General features: G+C 46.4%; 1 protein-coding gene across 2 annotated transcripts in view; it reads left to right on the top strand.

Annotated features, from left to right (window-relative positions):
• Positions 1-11,747, top strand: part of LOC120300515 (G-protein coupled receptor 22-like) — a 64,209-nt gene extending 52,462 nt beyond the window's left edge. For both annotated transcript variants that reach the window (XM_039326674.1, XM_039326675.1), the window contains exon 2: positions 7,971-11,747. In XM_039326674.1, the coding sequence (XP_039182608.1) occupies positions 8,041-9,336 (1,296 nt within the window). In that variant the 5' untranslated portion in view covers positions 7,971-8,040 and the 3' untranslated portion in view covers positions 9,337-11,747. The remainder of the gene's footprint in view (positions 1-7,970) is intronic.
• Positions 11,748-12,440: the final 693 nt, after the last annotated feature.

Raw genomic sequence — 12,440 nt, 5'->3', positions numbered from 1 at the left:
TGGTCAGATGAGACCAAAATCCAGCTCCTTGGCATCAACTCAACTAGCTGTGTTTGGAGGAGGAGGAATGCTACCTATGACGCCAAGAACACAATCCCCAGCATCAAACATAGAGCTGGAAACATTATGCTTTGGGGGTGTTTTTCTGCTAAGGGGACAGGACAACTTCACTGCATCAAAGGGACGATGGACAGGGCCATGTACTGTCAAATCTTGGGTGAAAACCTCCTTCCCTCAGCCAGGGCATTGAAAATGGGTCGTGGATGGGTATTCCAGCATGGCAATGACCCAAAACACACGGCCAAGGCAACAAAGGAGTGGCTCAAGAAGAAGCACATTAAAGGTCCTGGAGTGGCCTAGCCAATCTCCAGACCTTAATCCCATAGAAAATCTGTGGAGGGAGCTGAAAGTTTGAGCTGCCAAACGTCAGCCTCGAAACCTTAATGACTTGGAGAGGATCTGCAAAGAGGTGTGGGACAAAATCCCTCCTGAGATGTGTGCAAACCTGGTGGCCAACTATAGGAAATGTCTGACCTCTGTGATTACCAACGAGGGTTTTGCCACCAAGTACTAAGTCATGTTTTGCAAAGGGGTCAAATACTTATTTCACAAATTAAAATGCAAATCAATTTATAACTTTTTTGAAATGTGTTTTTCTGGAAAACATTTTGTTGTTATTCTGTCTCTCACTGTTAAAATAAACCTACCATTAAAATTATAGACCGATCATTTCTTTGTCCATGGGCAAACGTACAAAATCAGCAGGAGATCAAATAATTTTTTCCCTCACTGTAAATGAATGTGGCTTCCCCACTGAGTTTGCTTGTCAGAAGGTTGCAAAAGATGATCACGTGACTCTGCAACCGTCACAAATACATGCCAGTTGCCAAGCATCTGAATTTTGATCACGTGACCATGGGCGATGCTGCAGTAGTTTAAGTGGGAAAAATGATCATATGTCACTTTTTTAGTGCTGTTGTAACTTTGAATGGTCACTAAACCAATGATTGTAAATTGAGGGCTAACTACACATTGTCCCTCCAATTTAGTGGTTCTAAACCTTTTTAATGCCGCGACCCCCAACCGGTTGTAAGTCAAGGACTAAACTGGTCATAAGTCGAAGACTACCCAACCGGTCGTAAGTCGAGGACTTTCCCTGCCCGTGAGCGCCACGCATGCGTGGTGCTGCCCCCTGCGCCGGCCGAGGCATAGCTGGCAAGTGGCAGAGACGGAACAGGCCGACCACCGGCTGGGCCACCAGCTGGCCCAGCCCAAGGGAGATAAGGCACCCGCCGGAAAAGGGGAAAAAAATGGCGGACAGCCTTGCTTGGCGACCCCCGTGAAATGGTCGATCGACCCCAAATGGGGTCGCGACCCATAGGTTGAGAACCGCTGCTCCAATACATCCCTGGTATAGAAAAAAACTAAGCAGGATGGGCCATTGCCAATTTTCTCCTTCTGTAACAATTACCTGTTCCTGTGTTTATTTCTACCAGAGAATGGCCTTGATAGCTATTTTGCTTTTTTTAAATATAGATCTTTTTCTATTGAGCTATCTTGGGCCTGGTTTCTAAGATAGAGTCATCTGTTGTTTTCGTTCTTCAGCTAGAAGTGTTTAGCCTTAATGGTTCTCCATTAGTCGTCTGCAATGTTGATTAGGATGATTTGGCTCACGTTCATTTAAAAAATTGCTAGGAGTTGGTGTTGTTTGGCATCTACCTCAGTTTGTGCTAATTTTTCCCTCGTGTTGTACTTCTTTCTTTTCCTCCCCCTTCTGGAGTAGCACTAATCAATAGTCACACAATATGTTAGCAGAAGCTGTGATCCAGCATCTGTATGAATGTTTCATGTTGAAGGGTGTTTTTTTTAAAAAAAAAAAAAAAAAGTAGATGGCAGATTGCATCAACAGTTTTTTTTCCACTTTCCTTTTCTTCACAAGCCAGTATGCCATAGCTGAAAATTTGTGTATTTAAACTACAATGGCAGGTTCTTTGTGCTCTCAGGAGAAGGACATTTTTAGCAGAAACGTGGCAAATGAATCTTTCTGTGTGCTGAATTCTTCTCATACCGGCATTGTCATCCTACTCCTTCTCCCACCCACCCCCCAAGTGTCCATCCTTTCAACTATCCTGTCTCTTACTAGAATGGAGGTTGTACATTTGCAGAGCAAATATGTCTGGCCCACTATAAGTGGCTGGTCAGAGGAAAAAGAGGCAAGGGAAAAGTTAAGACCACTCTCTCCCATTTAATTTCTGTCCAAAATTCCTCTTGGTATAGATGGGAACTGGAACAACAGTCTGTCGCAGGGGAGGGCAACTACGGCCCCTTTACAACCTGTAGACTTCAACTCCCAGAATTCCTGAGCCAGCATGGCTGGCTCAGGAAGTCTGGGAGTTGAAGTCCACAGGTTGTAAAGGGGCCATAGTTGCCCACCTGGCTCAGGAATTCTGGGAGTTGAAGTTCACAGGTCGTAAAAGGGCCGTAGTTGCCCACCTGGCTCAGGAATTCTGGGAGTTGAAGTCCACAGGTCGTAAAAGGGCCGTAGTTGCCCACCTGGCTCAGGAATTCTGGGAGTTCAAATCCACAGGTCATAAAAGGGCTGTAGTTGCCCACCCCTCATCTATAGCTAAGGGATTTTGTACTCCACGGGCAAGTAATTAATTTTCCCAAGACACCGTATGAGAAATTGGGACTGTTGTGGAGGGCAAACCAATAGGGCTGTGAGGGTGCATACGTAAATTAAAAAAATGTAGCAGTCACCATCAGAATAAAAGCAATGGAGCTGTATTGTATGCACTTATGTATATATGATTTCTAATTTCTGATTGATCTCATGTAGGCTGGACAGGGACAGCCAAAGGAGCCGAATGTGGCTCAGGGGGCGTAAGAAGCCCAAGTCTGCTATGTTCCCATCTAGCTCTTTCAACTCCCATTATTCATTGTATTACCATAGTTGTAGCTTCGGGAGTTTCTTTTTTTAAAAAAATAATAAATAAGCATCTGTTTTACTAAAAAAAACACCTTTCCTTAAGAAATCATAAAACGGAGATGAAATGCAAAACATCTCTTTCGTTCGTATTATCACCTTACTTCTCTCTCTCTCTCTGTCTCTGTCTCTGTCTCTCTCTCTCTCTCTCTCTCTCTGTAACATATCTTGGTGATTTAAAAAAATAGTTTAAAAATTCATGAAATCTTGTGTAGCTGTGCTGTAGAAAGATCAAGGAATTGGGGTTAAAATAAATCCCGTTGGCTCTGAAAACTGGTTAATTGAGTCTTCTCTGCTGTGCACTTCCTGATTTACGGGCCAGCACGGGTTTTCTGCCCACACTGAATTATCATTGCTAGTCTCTTATGAAATAATTTCATCCCTTTCTCTCTCTCGGACACAGAGAGATACATTCTACACAATGGACAGATTTTATTTCCCCTATTTGTAGCCAAACACTTTCTAAATCCACACATCCTCTTACTTCCCTGGCTACGTGTTTTTCTGTCTCTCACTTTTTCCTTCAAGTGTCATTTCAGAGTTTATTGATGGCTGTGCGTCTCTCTCTCTCTCTCTCTCTCTCTCTCTCTCTCTCTCTCTCTCTCTCTCTCTCTCTCTTTCTCTCTCCTCCCCCCCTCTCTCTCTCTCTCTGTGTGTGTGTGTGTGGAATTTCAATTCCTAAAAATCATGGCTTTCATGGCCACTGAAGACATAATTGCTCAATATGTACAGGCAGTGCATTTGAAACCAAGGGGAGAGGGTGACAGAGTCTTGGCGATGTCTGTCTTATCCTCTACTTCTGACTTCCATTTAAGAGGTCCTAAAAGAGGGGCTAAAAGCTTCCCCCTCCATGCATGTGTGAGCTGCATTCTCCACCAAACCTGTGAGATGCCCCTGTGCATGTGAACTGTTGAAATTGCCCTTGTAAGGAAAGATTCATAGCAAGCTGAATTGATCCCAGAGAGGCTATAGGTGGAAAAATCAGTCAGGGCCCAACGGCCTAGGACATTAAATGGTTTATATTCACTGGCCATATCTCAAAGATAGTACAGCTGCTCCTCGACTTACGACTACAATTCAGACCAGAATTGCTATCGCTAAGCAAGGCGGTTGTTAAGGGAGGCATACCTAATTTTACAACCTTTTTTTGCCACGGTTGTTAAGTGAATCACTGTGGTTGTTGAGTGAACCGTGCGGTTGTTAAGCGAATCAAGCTTCTCCCTTTGACGGAAGCTGGCTGGGAAGGTCTCGGAGATCACATGACCCCGAGACATTGCTGCTATTGTAAGTAGATGCTGGTTATCAAGAGCCGAGGTGGCGCAGCAGTTAGAGTGTAGTACTGCAGGCCACTTTAGCTGACTGTGTTCAGCAGGTCAGCGGTTCAAATCTCACCGGCTCAAGGTTGACTCAGCCTTCCATCCTTCTGGGGTAGGTAAAATGAGGACCCAGATTGTTGGGGGCAATGTAAATATATATATATACATTGCTTACTGGTGTACTTAGAGAGTGCTTGCACTTAAAGCGGTATATAAGTCTCATAAATAAAATAAATAAATAAATAAATTTTGATCACATGATGGTAGGGATGCTGTGACGGTCATAAGTGCGAAGAACAGTTGTAAGTCACTTTTTCCAGTACCGTTGCAACTTCGGCTCCTAAATGAATGATTGTAAGTCGAGGACTACCTATATAGCTGCGATACCCACATATGTCCTGTCTTGAAGATATGTCCAGGTCAGGAATGTGATTTCTATTTAATGCTGCTTCTTTCAGATGAGAACTTGAAAATAGCCTCTCAAGTCACCGGGTTCTGTGCTACCATTTGTACGACACGCTGCACCTTACTTAGTGTTGGAACTTCCTCTAATATTATTATTTTTTACTTATTTTAGTAATTATGTTCTTAGTTATTGTTAGACTCCTTTATTGTTTTATCTCCCCTAAACAGATACTGTATCCATACATAGAGAAGGACATAATACTTCTTTTATTCAATATCTTGTTTGTATCTGGCCTCAGAGCTGGAATAAATAAATAAATTAAAACATGTACAGCTGCCATGCTGACCTTTAATCGGGTACTGTGATAATAAATTATTAATGTTAATATTAATTAAGTTGAATAAGGTTCTCAAGTTTTCAATCCACGCGGGTTACTTAAGAATAAGTGATGCGCTCTCTCTCTCTCTCTCTCTCTCTCTCTCTCTCTCTCCCTCCCTCCCTCCCTCTCTCTCTCTCTCTCTCTCTCTCTCTCTCTCTCCTTTTGTCAATGACAGGATTTTGTGGGTCAAGATTACTGCGATAGATACCAACCTAGAAGGAAGGGATAAATAATGTGACCCAAACGGGTTTATCAAAAACATTCCAACAGAATTTAACTTGTCTTGGCAAACCGATAGACCGAAGGTATATAAGCTTTGCTTCTGCTTTTGCTTAGAACTGTTTCGGGAGCTGCCAGTACTTTGCTGGGAATGCAGTGGACACTGTCCTTGTATACAGGTATTCCTCAGCTTAACAACAGTTCATTTAGTGACCATTCAAAGTCACAAGGGCACTGGAAAAAGTGACTTATGACCGCTTTCCACGCTTATGACCGTTGTAGCATCTCCATGGTCATGTGATCAAAATCCAGACACTGGGCAACTGAGGATGGCTGCAGTGTCCTGGGGGGGGGGGTGTCACCTTTTGTGACTTTCTGGCAAGCAAAGTCAATGGGGACTCCAGATTTACTTAACAGCCATGTTTCTAACTGCAGTAATTCACTTAACAACTGTGGCAAGAAAGATCATAAAATGGGGCAAAAGTCACTTAACAATTGTCTTTCTTAGCAGCAAAAAAATTGGTTTCTGTTGTAAATTTTGGTTACAACTGTGGTTGTAAGTTGAGGACTGCCTATACATTCTTAATAAATTTACATTGTATCTTCGAAGTGATTTGGTTGCTTTAAGTGAGCCTGATTTGGGTCACAGCAATTTGGTGCCGTAATTTGGAACAGAAGCATGAGAAGGAGAGGCAGGCAATCTCTTGCAGTGCATCCCTGCCAGTTACTAAGGAACTGCAAATAAGCTAACAGTAAACATCCCAACCAAAAAAAAAATCCCACTAAGATCACCCCCACCAACACTGACAGGGCAAGCCACTACAATATAAATTGAGAGCGAAACCCACTCCTTACTAGCACTGATGACATTATCTAGTTTGGGTAATGAAATGTCTGCAAGAAAACAACCAAACTCAGAGCACCAAGGACCACTCATTCCTATCACTTTCAGAGACTTTTTGTGTCTGCCTCTTCCCTTTCCATTAATAATAATAATAATAGTAGTAGTAGTAGTAGTAGTAGTAATAGGCTCCTTGGGTGCAATCTCAAAACAATTAGAGCATTACTTGAACACCATTGGCATTGACAAATTCGCCATTAGTCAATTGCAAAAGGCGACCTTACTAGGAACTGCTTCCATCCTGCGACGATACCTGTAATACCATCAAACATCCACATCTGCCTATCCCAGGTCCTGGGTAAGGACACGATAGGTAGACAAAATACCAAATCCAGTCTGAACATCTGGCTGACTGTGCGATGATCCATAATAGTAGTAGTAGTAGTAGTAATAATAATAAAATAGTAATAATAATATTGGAAGGGACCTTGGAGATGATCTAGTTCAATCCCCTGCTCAGGCAGGAAACCCTATACCATTTCAGACACATGGCTGTCCACTCTCTTCTTCAAATCTTACAGTGTTGGAGCATTCACCACTTCTGGAGGCAGGTTGTTCCAATGATGAAATGTTCTCACTAAGTTTCTCCTTAGTTCTAAGTTGCTTCTCTGCTTGGTCAGTTTCCATCCGTTGCTTCACGTCCTGCCTTCAGGCGCTTTGAAAATAGCTTGACTCCCTCTTCTTTGTGGCAGCCCCTGAGATATTGGAACACTGCTATCATGTCCCCCCTCCTCCTTCTCTTCGTTAAACTTGACATACCCAATTCCAGCAACCATTCCTTATATGTTTTATGATGCTGAAACCATTTGAAGATATACTTGGGGGATTTTTAATTTGGCTGTGGAATTTTTTTCTGTGAAAAGCCCTGTAAGGTGTGGATTCCAATTAAAAGTTCACTTTGTGACTCCACAGTCAGTACAGGTGCGAATGGATCCAGGTACAGTATACTGTACAGAAAACTCTGAGTGGATGAATTTCAATTGCTGCTGAGTGATTCTGTGAAAGGGTTGTGAGCATGCCCAGCTTAGTATGGGTTTTAGATTTTGCTGGCTGACTCTGCAAAAAGGCATGGATGATAGGCAGTTTCAAGTCTCCGTGAGTATACATAACCAATGTGTTTTCCAACTGTAAGCATTTGTCTGTCTATATTTATGTGTTTCTTAAGTAAAAGTAGGTGATGTCTTGCTAAGGAAAATGAGTGATGACCTCTTCCTTGAAAAGGGGGATCAAATGATCCTGAATTATAGAGAAACTTCAAAATGCTTGTTCCTGTAAGTCTTCTTCTACAGAAAAGGCATTTGTGTGCAGTAAAAAAAAAAAAAAATACATGCACAGATTGCATCATCTTATCAAATGATGGTGCCAAAATGTTTCACATTTTTAAAATTTCACCTTTCTGCAGGATTATTTGGTTTCATTCACACAACAAACAGAAGCAGGCTGTTAAGCCCTTAGCAGCCACATGTGTACAACATGCTAAGCTTCATTACTTTTAATATTGGGTGCTTTATTGGAATACATTGTGCAAACCCAATCCATCTTGTGGCTTCATGTATCCTAGGAACCCAGAAAATGAATCAATACCACAACCAGGAATAACATCTTGCCTGAACTTGGCCTCATTGTGATGTTTAAGATGATATTTTCAGGGCAGGTTTTTGGGCTTAGTGCAAAGTCTGTTACTGAAAAAAATAAATGCTACCTTTATGGTACTTGATGCTCTCTCTCTCTTTCTCTCTCTCCCTCCTTCCCTCCTCTCACAGGTAAGGTTGCTGTCTGTAACGCTCAGCTCAGTACAAGGACTATGCCCACGTGCTTCTGCCTCTTTCAGCCATGGAGAGTCCCATGTTTGACACCATCCTGGAGACAACAGACGGGGTAACCCCTGACCCCAGTTGGTCCCTGCCCTACCCACTGGGCTTCCAGGTCTCCCTGACAGGCTTCCTGATGTTGGAAATCGTTCTGGGGGTTAGCAGCAACCTCACAGTATTGGTTCTCTACTGCCTGCAAGCTGGCCTAGTTGACTCGGTCAGCAACATGGTGACCATGAACTTGCATGTACTAGATGTGCTCATCTGTGTGGTGTGTGCACCCCTCACCATGGTGGTCATACTGGTGCCACCTGATCGTGCTGCCACCCTCTTCTGCTGCTTCCATGAGGCCTGCATCACCTTCAGCAGTGTGGCAACAGCCACCAACGTCCTAGTGATCAGCTTGGACCGTTACGACATTTCAGTTCGCCCCGCACAGCGTGTGCTCACTCCAGCCCGTGCTATTCTACTCCTGGCTGGAGTCTGGGTGCTGTCCCTGACAGTATTTTTTATACCCTTCCTTGAGGGCGAGTTTGGACATGCCAGCGTGTGGCAAAATCGTACTGTGCTGTGTGTTGGCCCAGAAGAGTTCCACGCTGAGCTCGGCACCTCCTACCACCTTGCCATCCAGATCCCCACTTTCTTTGCAGCCATGGCGGTCATGCTGGTGACCTACGCCAAGATCCTGCAAGCTCTCAATATCAGCATTGGCAGAACCTTTAAGCGCAGCCAGCGTCGCAAGACGAAAAAGAGGAAGCGACGGAAAGCAGTAGAGCTGAGTAGCAGCAGCAGCATGATCAGTGCAGGAGAAACCAAGAGGCTGTCCCAGCCGATGCCCACGCTCCAAACTCCGGCCCCGATGGGTGTACAGGCTTCTGTCTCTGTGATCATCGCACTGCGTCGGGCAGTGAAGCGCCACCGTGACCGGAGAGAGCGCCAGAGGCGTGTTTTCCGCATGTCCCTGCTAATCATCTCAACATTCTTGTTGTGCTGGGCACCTCTGTCCATTGCCAACCTGCTTATTCTGTGCCTCGGGCCTAGCCCCTTGCTGGGCAAGCTGCGCATCTGCTTCCTGGCCATGGCCTATGGTACAACCATCTTCCATCCACTCCTTTATGCCTTTACCCGTCAGAAGCTGCGCAATGTACTCCGCAGCAAGCTGAAGAAACGAGTAGTGTCAGCACTGCAAGTCGATCCCGCACCTGGTGGCACAATCATCCACAATTCCTGGGTGGAGCCACCACGGAAAGGCTGCAAGGGGCGGCCACGGGGTAGTGATGGGGCTGAGCACTGCCTGACAGAGGCCACAAAAGAGTAAGGAGTAGGGGTGAATTTCAGACTAGGTGCCAAGAAAGCTGGGATGGGTTGTAGCAATCCACTGCATACCTAAGCTGGTGAGTGCCAAACACTGAAGCCACTGAAGAACGAGAGGCAGATACAGGACCCTTATCAAAATCACCAGAAACTACAGCTTGGTGCTAAACCCTCTGACCAAAGGTGTAAAGGAAGAGGTGCAAAGTGGAAGTGAGCAGTTATCGCAGCAAGCAGAGAGAGGCAACCATCAACACCTTGTAGAAATAACCACTTCCACCTAGAGTCTGATACTGACTCCTCACGAAGCCTCCACTTAGTCAGTGGCAAAACCTCCTATCTATTTGAGGTAAAACATGAAGGCTTAACATTGGCCTGTTGACAGCACTAAGACCACTAGAATTATGACAACTATTTAATGACTTAGATAATGCCAAGAGTTGTAACAGGCAGAGATGAGTGCTTACACGTGTTGGGGAAAGGCTTTAGGTTTAGTCAACACAAAGAGAGTCAGCGCTCTAGAAGATCATTGTAATGCTGAGTAAGTCTAGAATGGCTAAAATAAGCTCACCATTTTAGAGAAAGGCAAGATACTGTGTAAGAAAGGCAGGTTTGGAAACAGTTGTGGAATACAAGGTTGGGATAGCATAACTTTTTAGAGATCTCTGCCTTACAGGTAATCCTCAACTTACGACCAGTCATTTAGCAACCGGTTACAATTAGAACAGATCTCCCCAAAAAGGTACCTATGACCCAGTTTTCAAGTTCTGATATCCCCTGGTCACATGACTGCATTTTGGATGTCAGCAACCGTCCGCACTTATGGCTGCTCACATTCATGTGACCACAATTTATGACGTTTTTGTCAAAAACCGGTGTTTACTTCAAGTTTCCAGCAAAAAGCATCCCATAGTGAATAATAGGTTCACTTAATGACTGCCATGTTCGCTTAATGACTGTCACACAAAAAAGATCATAACATTGGATCTGATCCAATGATTTTGCAATATTTAGATTTCTGCTGAATAAGGAGAGAATTGGATTACCATAAGAACTTCCTCAGAGGAAAAAGGTAGATTTTTCCAAAGGAGGCCCATTCTTCATTTAGTAGATTTAGGCTGCAACCATAATGTGTAAATCTTACCCAGAACCTAGGTCTTTCTTTTGGGGGAGACATACCTAGGATGGCACTGACAGCCTTTTTTTTTTTTTTTCAAAATCTCAGCCTTGCCAGGGAGCCCTAGTGATAAGTACCCTCACAGCTACTTCATCTGCATGAAGATAGCCTACTGAGGTAGAAGTTGGAAAAGAAAAGAATAGTTTGAAGAGGTAACTGGAAATGTTTAGGTAGTAAGTAATAATAATGTCATTCAGTTCATAACTCTGTTCTTCCAAGGTCATCCTTCAGAAAAGCTCCTAGAACAGCGGTTCTCAACCTGTGGGTCGCGACCCTTTTGGGGGTCGAATGACGCTTTCACGGGTTGCCTAAGACCATCGGAAAACACATATTTCCGATGGTCTTAGAAACCGAGACACTGCTCCTCTATCCGGCCGTCGCCGCCGCCCTCCTCCGCCGGGTCCTCCGCCTCCAGGGCGCCCTTCTCCGACAGCGCCTGCTGCTGCAGCGCCATCGCGCATGCCCCCGACGCCACCCTGGGCCTGCTCAGCAGTCGAATCTAGCCAGGTCTGGGTCGCTGCTGGCACTGCCGCTGCCGGCTGAGCTGAGCTGCAGCGCCGAGCTGGTCTCCACCCCTCCTGGTTGCCTGGCCGCGCTCTGCCCCCAGCCACCCTCCACGCCACATGGGAGCCTCCCCCGTGCCGCCTGGCCAGCCTCCCTCACCATTGGAGGCCGCCTTGGCCCTCTGGCGCCCGGTGTGGCCATGGGGCTGCCGGGCAGGAGCGGCTCCTTCCTGGCTCGCCGGGCTCCAGGCCTCAGAAGTGGCCAGGGGGCGTGGAAGAGGGCGAGGCGGCGGCAATGCCTGCATGTGCATCGGAGGCCAGCCAGCAGGGCCGGGAGGGGAGAAGCGGTGCCTTCCGAGCGGGAGCTGGCACTCCGGCTGCGCCCCTGTCGCGTGCGATGGGCTGCGCAGCGTGGAAAGGTGCTCCCGTGACTCCACCACTGCGATGGTGCTCAGGAGGCTGGAGGGGTGGGCAGGTCCTGGGGGGGGCAGCTGGGAGAGGGCAAGAGGTGCCGGGATGTGGATGGGGCACTCTAGGTTGGCGGGTGTGAGAGGGCAGCTGGCGGCTCCAAGATGCGCGGATCCTCAGCACAGCTTCCGAGGCCCCAGATGTGCCGCCGCTTGGTTCTCCACCAGGCTCTCCGCCAGAGCCTCCCCCACCCGGGCAATTGTGTAGAGCTGCTTGTGCATCCTTGGCAGCGCCTCCCCCGTTCAATCTCCTTCCTTCTCCATCTCCTTCCTTTCCCCTTCAATCTTCTTTCCTTCCATCTCCAACTCCATCTCTTCCCCTTCAATCTCCCTCTCCTTCCTTCCTTCAGTCTTCTTCCTTCTCCATCTCCTTCCTTTCCCGTCAATCTTCCTTCTTCATCTCCTTCCTTTTCCCTTCAATCTTCCTTCCTTCCTTCCATCTCCATCCCTTGGCGGGTGTGAGAGGGTGGCTGGCGGCTCCAAGGTGCGTGGATCCTCCGCGCAGCTTCTGAGGCCCCAGATGTGCCGCCGCTTGGCTCTCCACCAGGCTCTCCGCCAGAGCCTCCCCCCCTCCCCGGGCAATTGTGCGGAGCTGCTTGTGTGTCCTTGGCAACGCCTCCCCCCTTCAATCTCTCTCTCCTTCTTTCCTTCCTTCCCCCTTCAATCTCCTTCCTTGTCCATCTCCTTCCTTTCCCCTTCAATCTCCTTCCTTTCCCCTTCAATCTCCTTCCTTTCCCCTTCAATCTTCCTTCCTTCCTTCCTTCCTTCCTTCCTTCCTTCCTTCCTTCCTTCCTTCCTTCCTTCCTTCCTTCCTTCCTTCCATCTCCATCTCCATCCCTTCCCCTTCAATCTCTCTCTCTTTCCTTCCTTCCTTTCCCCTTCAATATCCTTCCTTTTCCATCTCCTTCCTTTTCCCTTCAATCTTCTTTCCTTCCTTCCCCTTCCCTCCCTCCCAACATTTTTG

The sequence above is a fragment of the Crotalus tigris genome, unplaced genomic scaffold (assembly GCF_016545835.1).
Source record: "Crotalus tigris isolate CLP2741 ecotype Arizona unplaced genomic scaffold, ASM1654583v1 scf7180000024342.5246164, whole genome shotgun sequence".
In the NCBI taxonomy this organism is placed as follows: Eukaryota; Metazoa; Chordata; class Lepidosauria; order Squamata; family Viperidae; genus Crotalus; species Crotalus tigris.
Note: the sequence above shows the minus strand (reverse complement) of the source record. Positions and strands in the feature narration are given on the sequence as shown.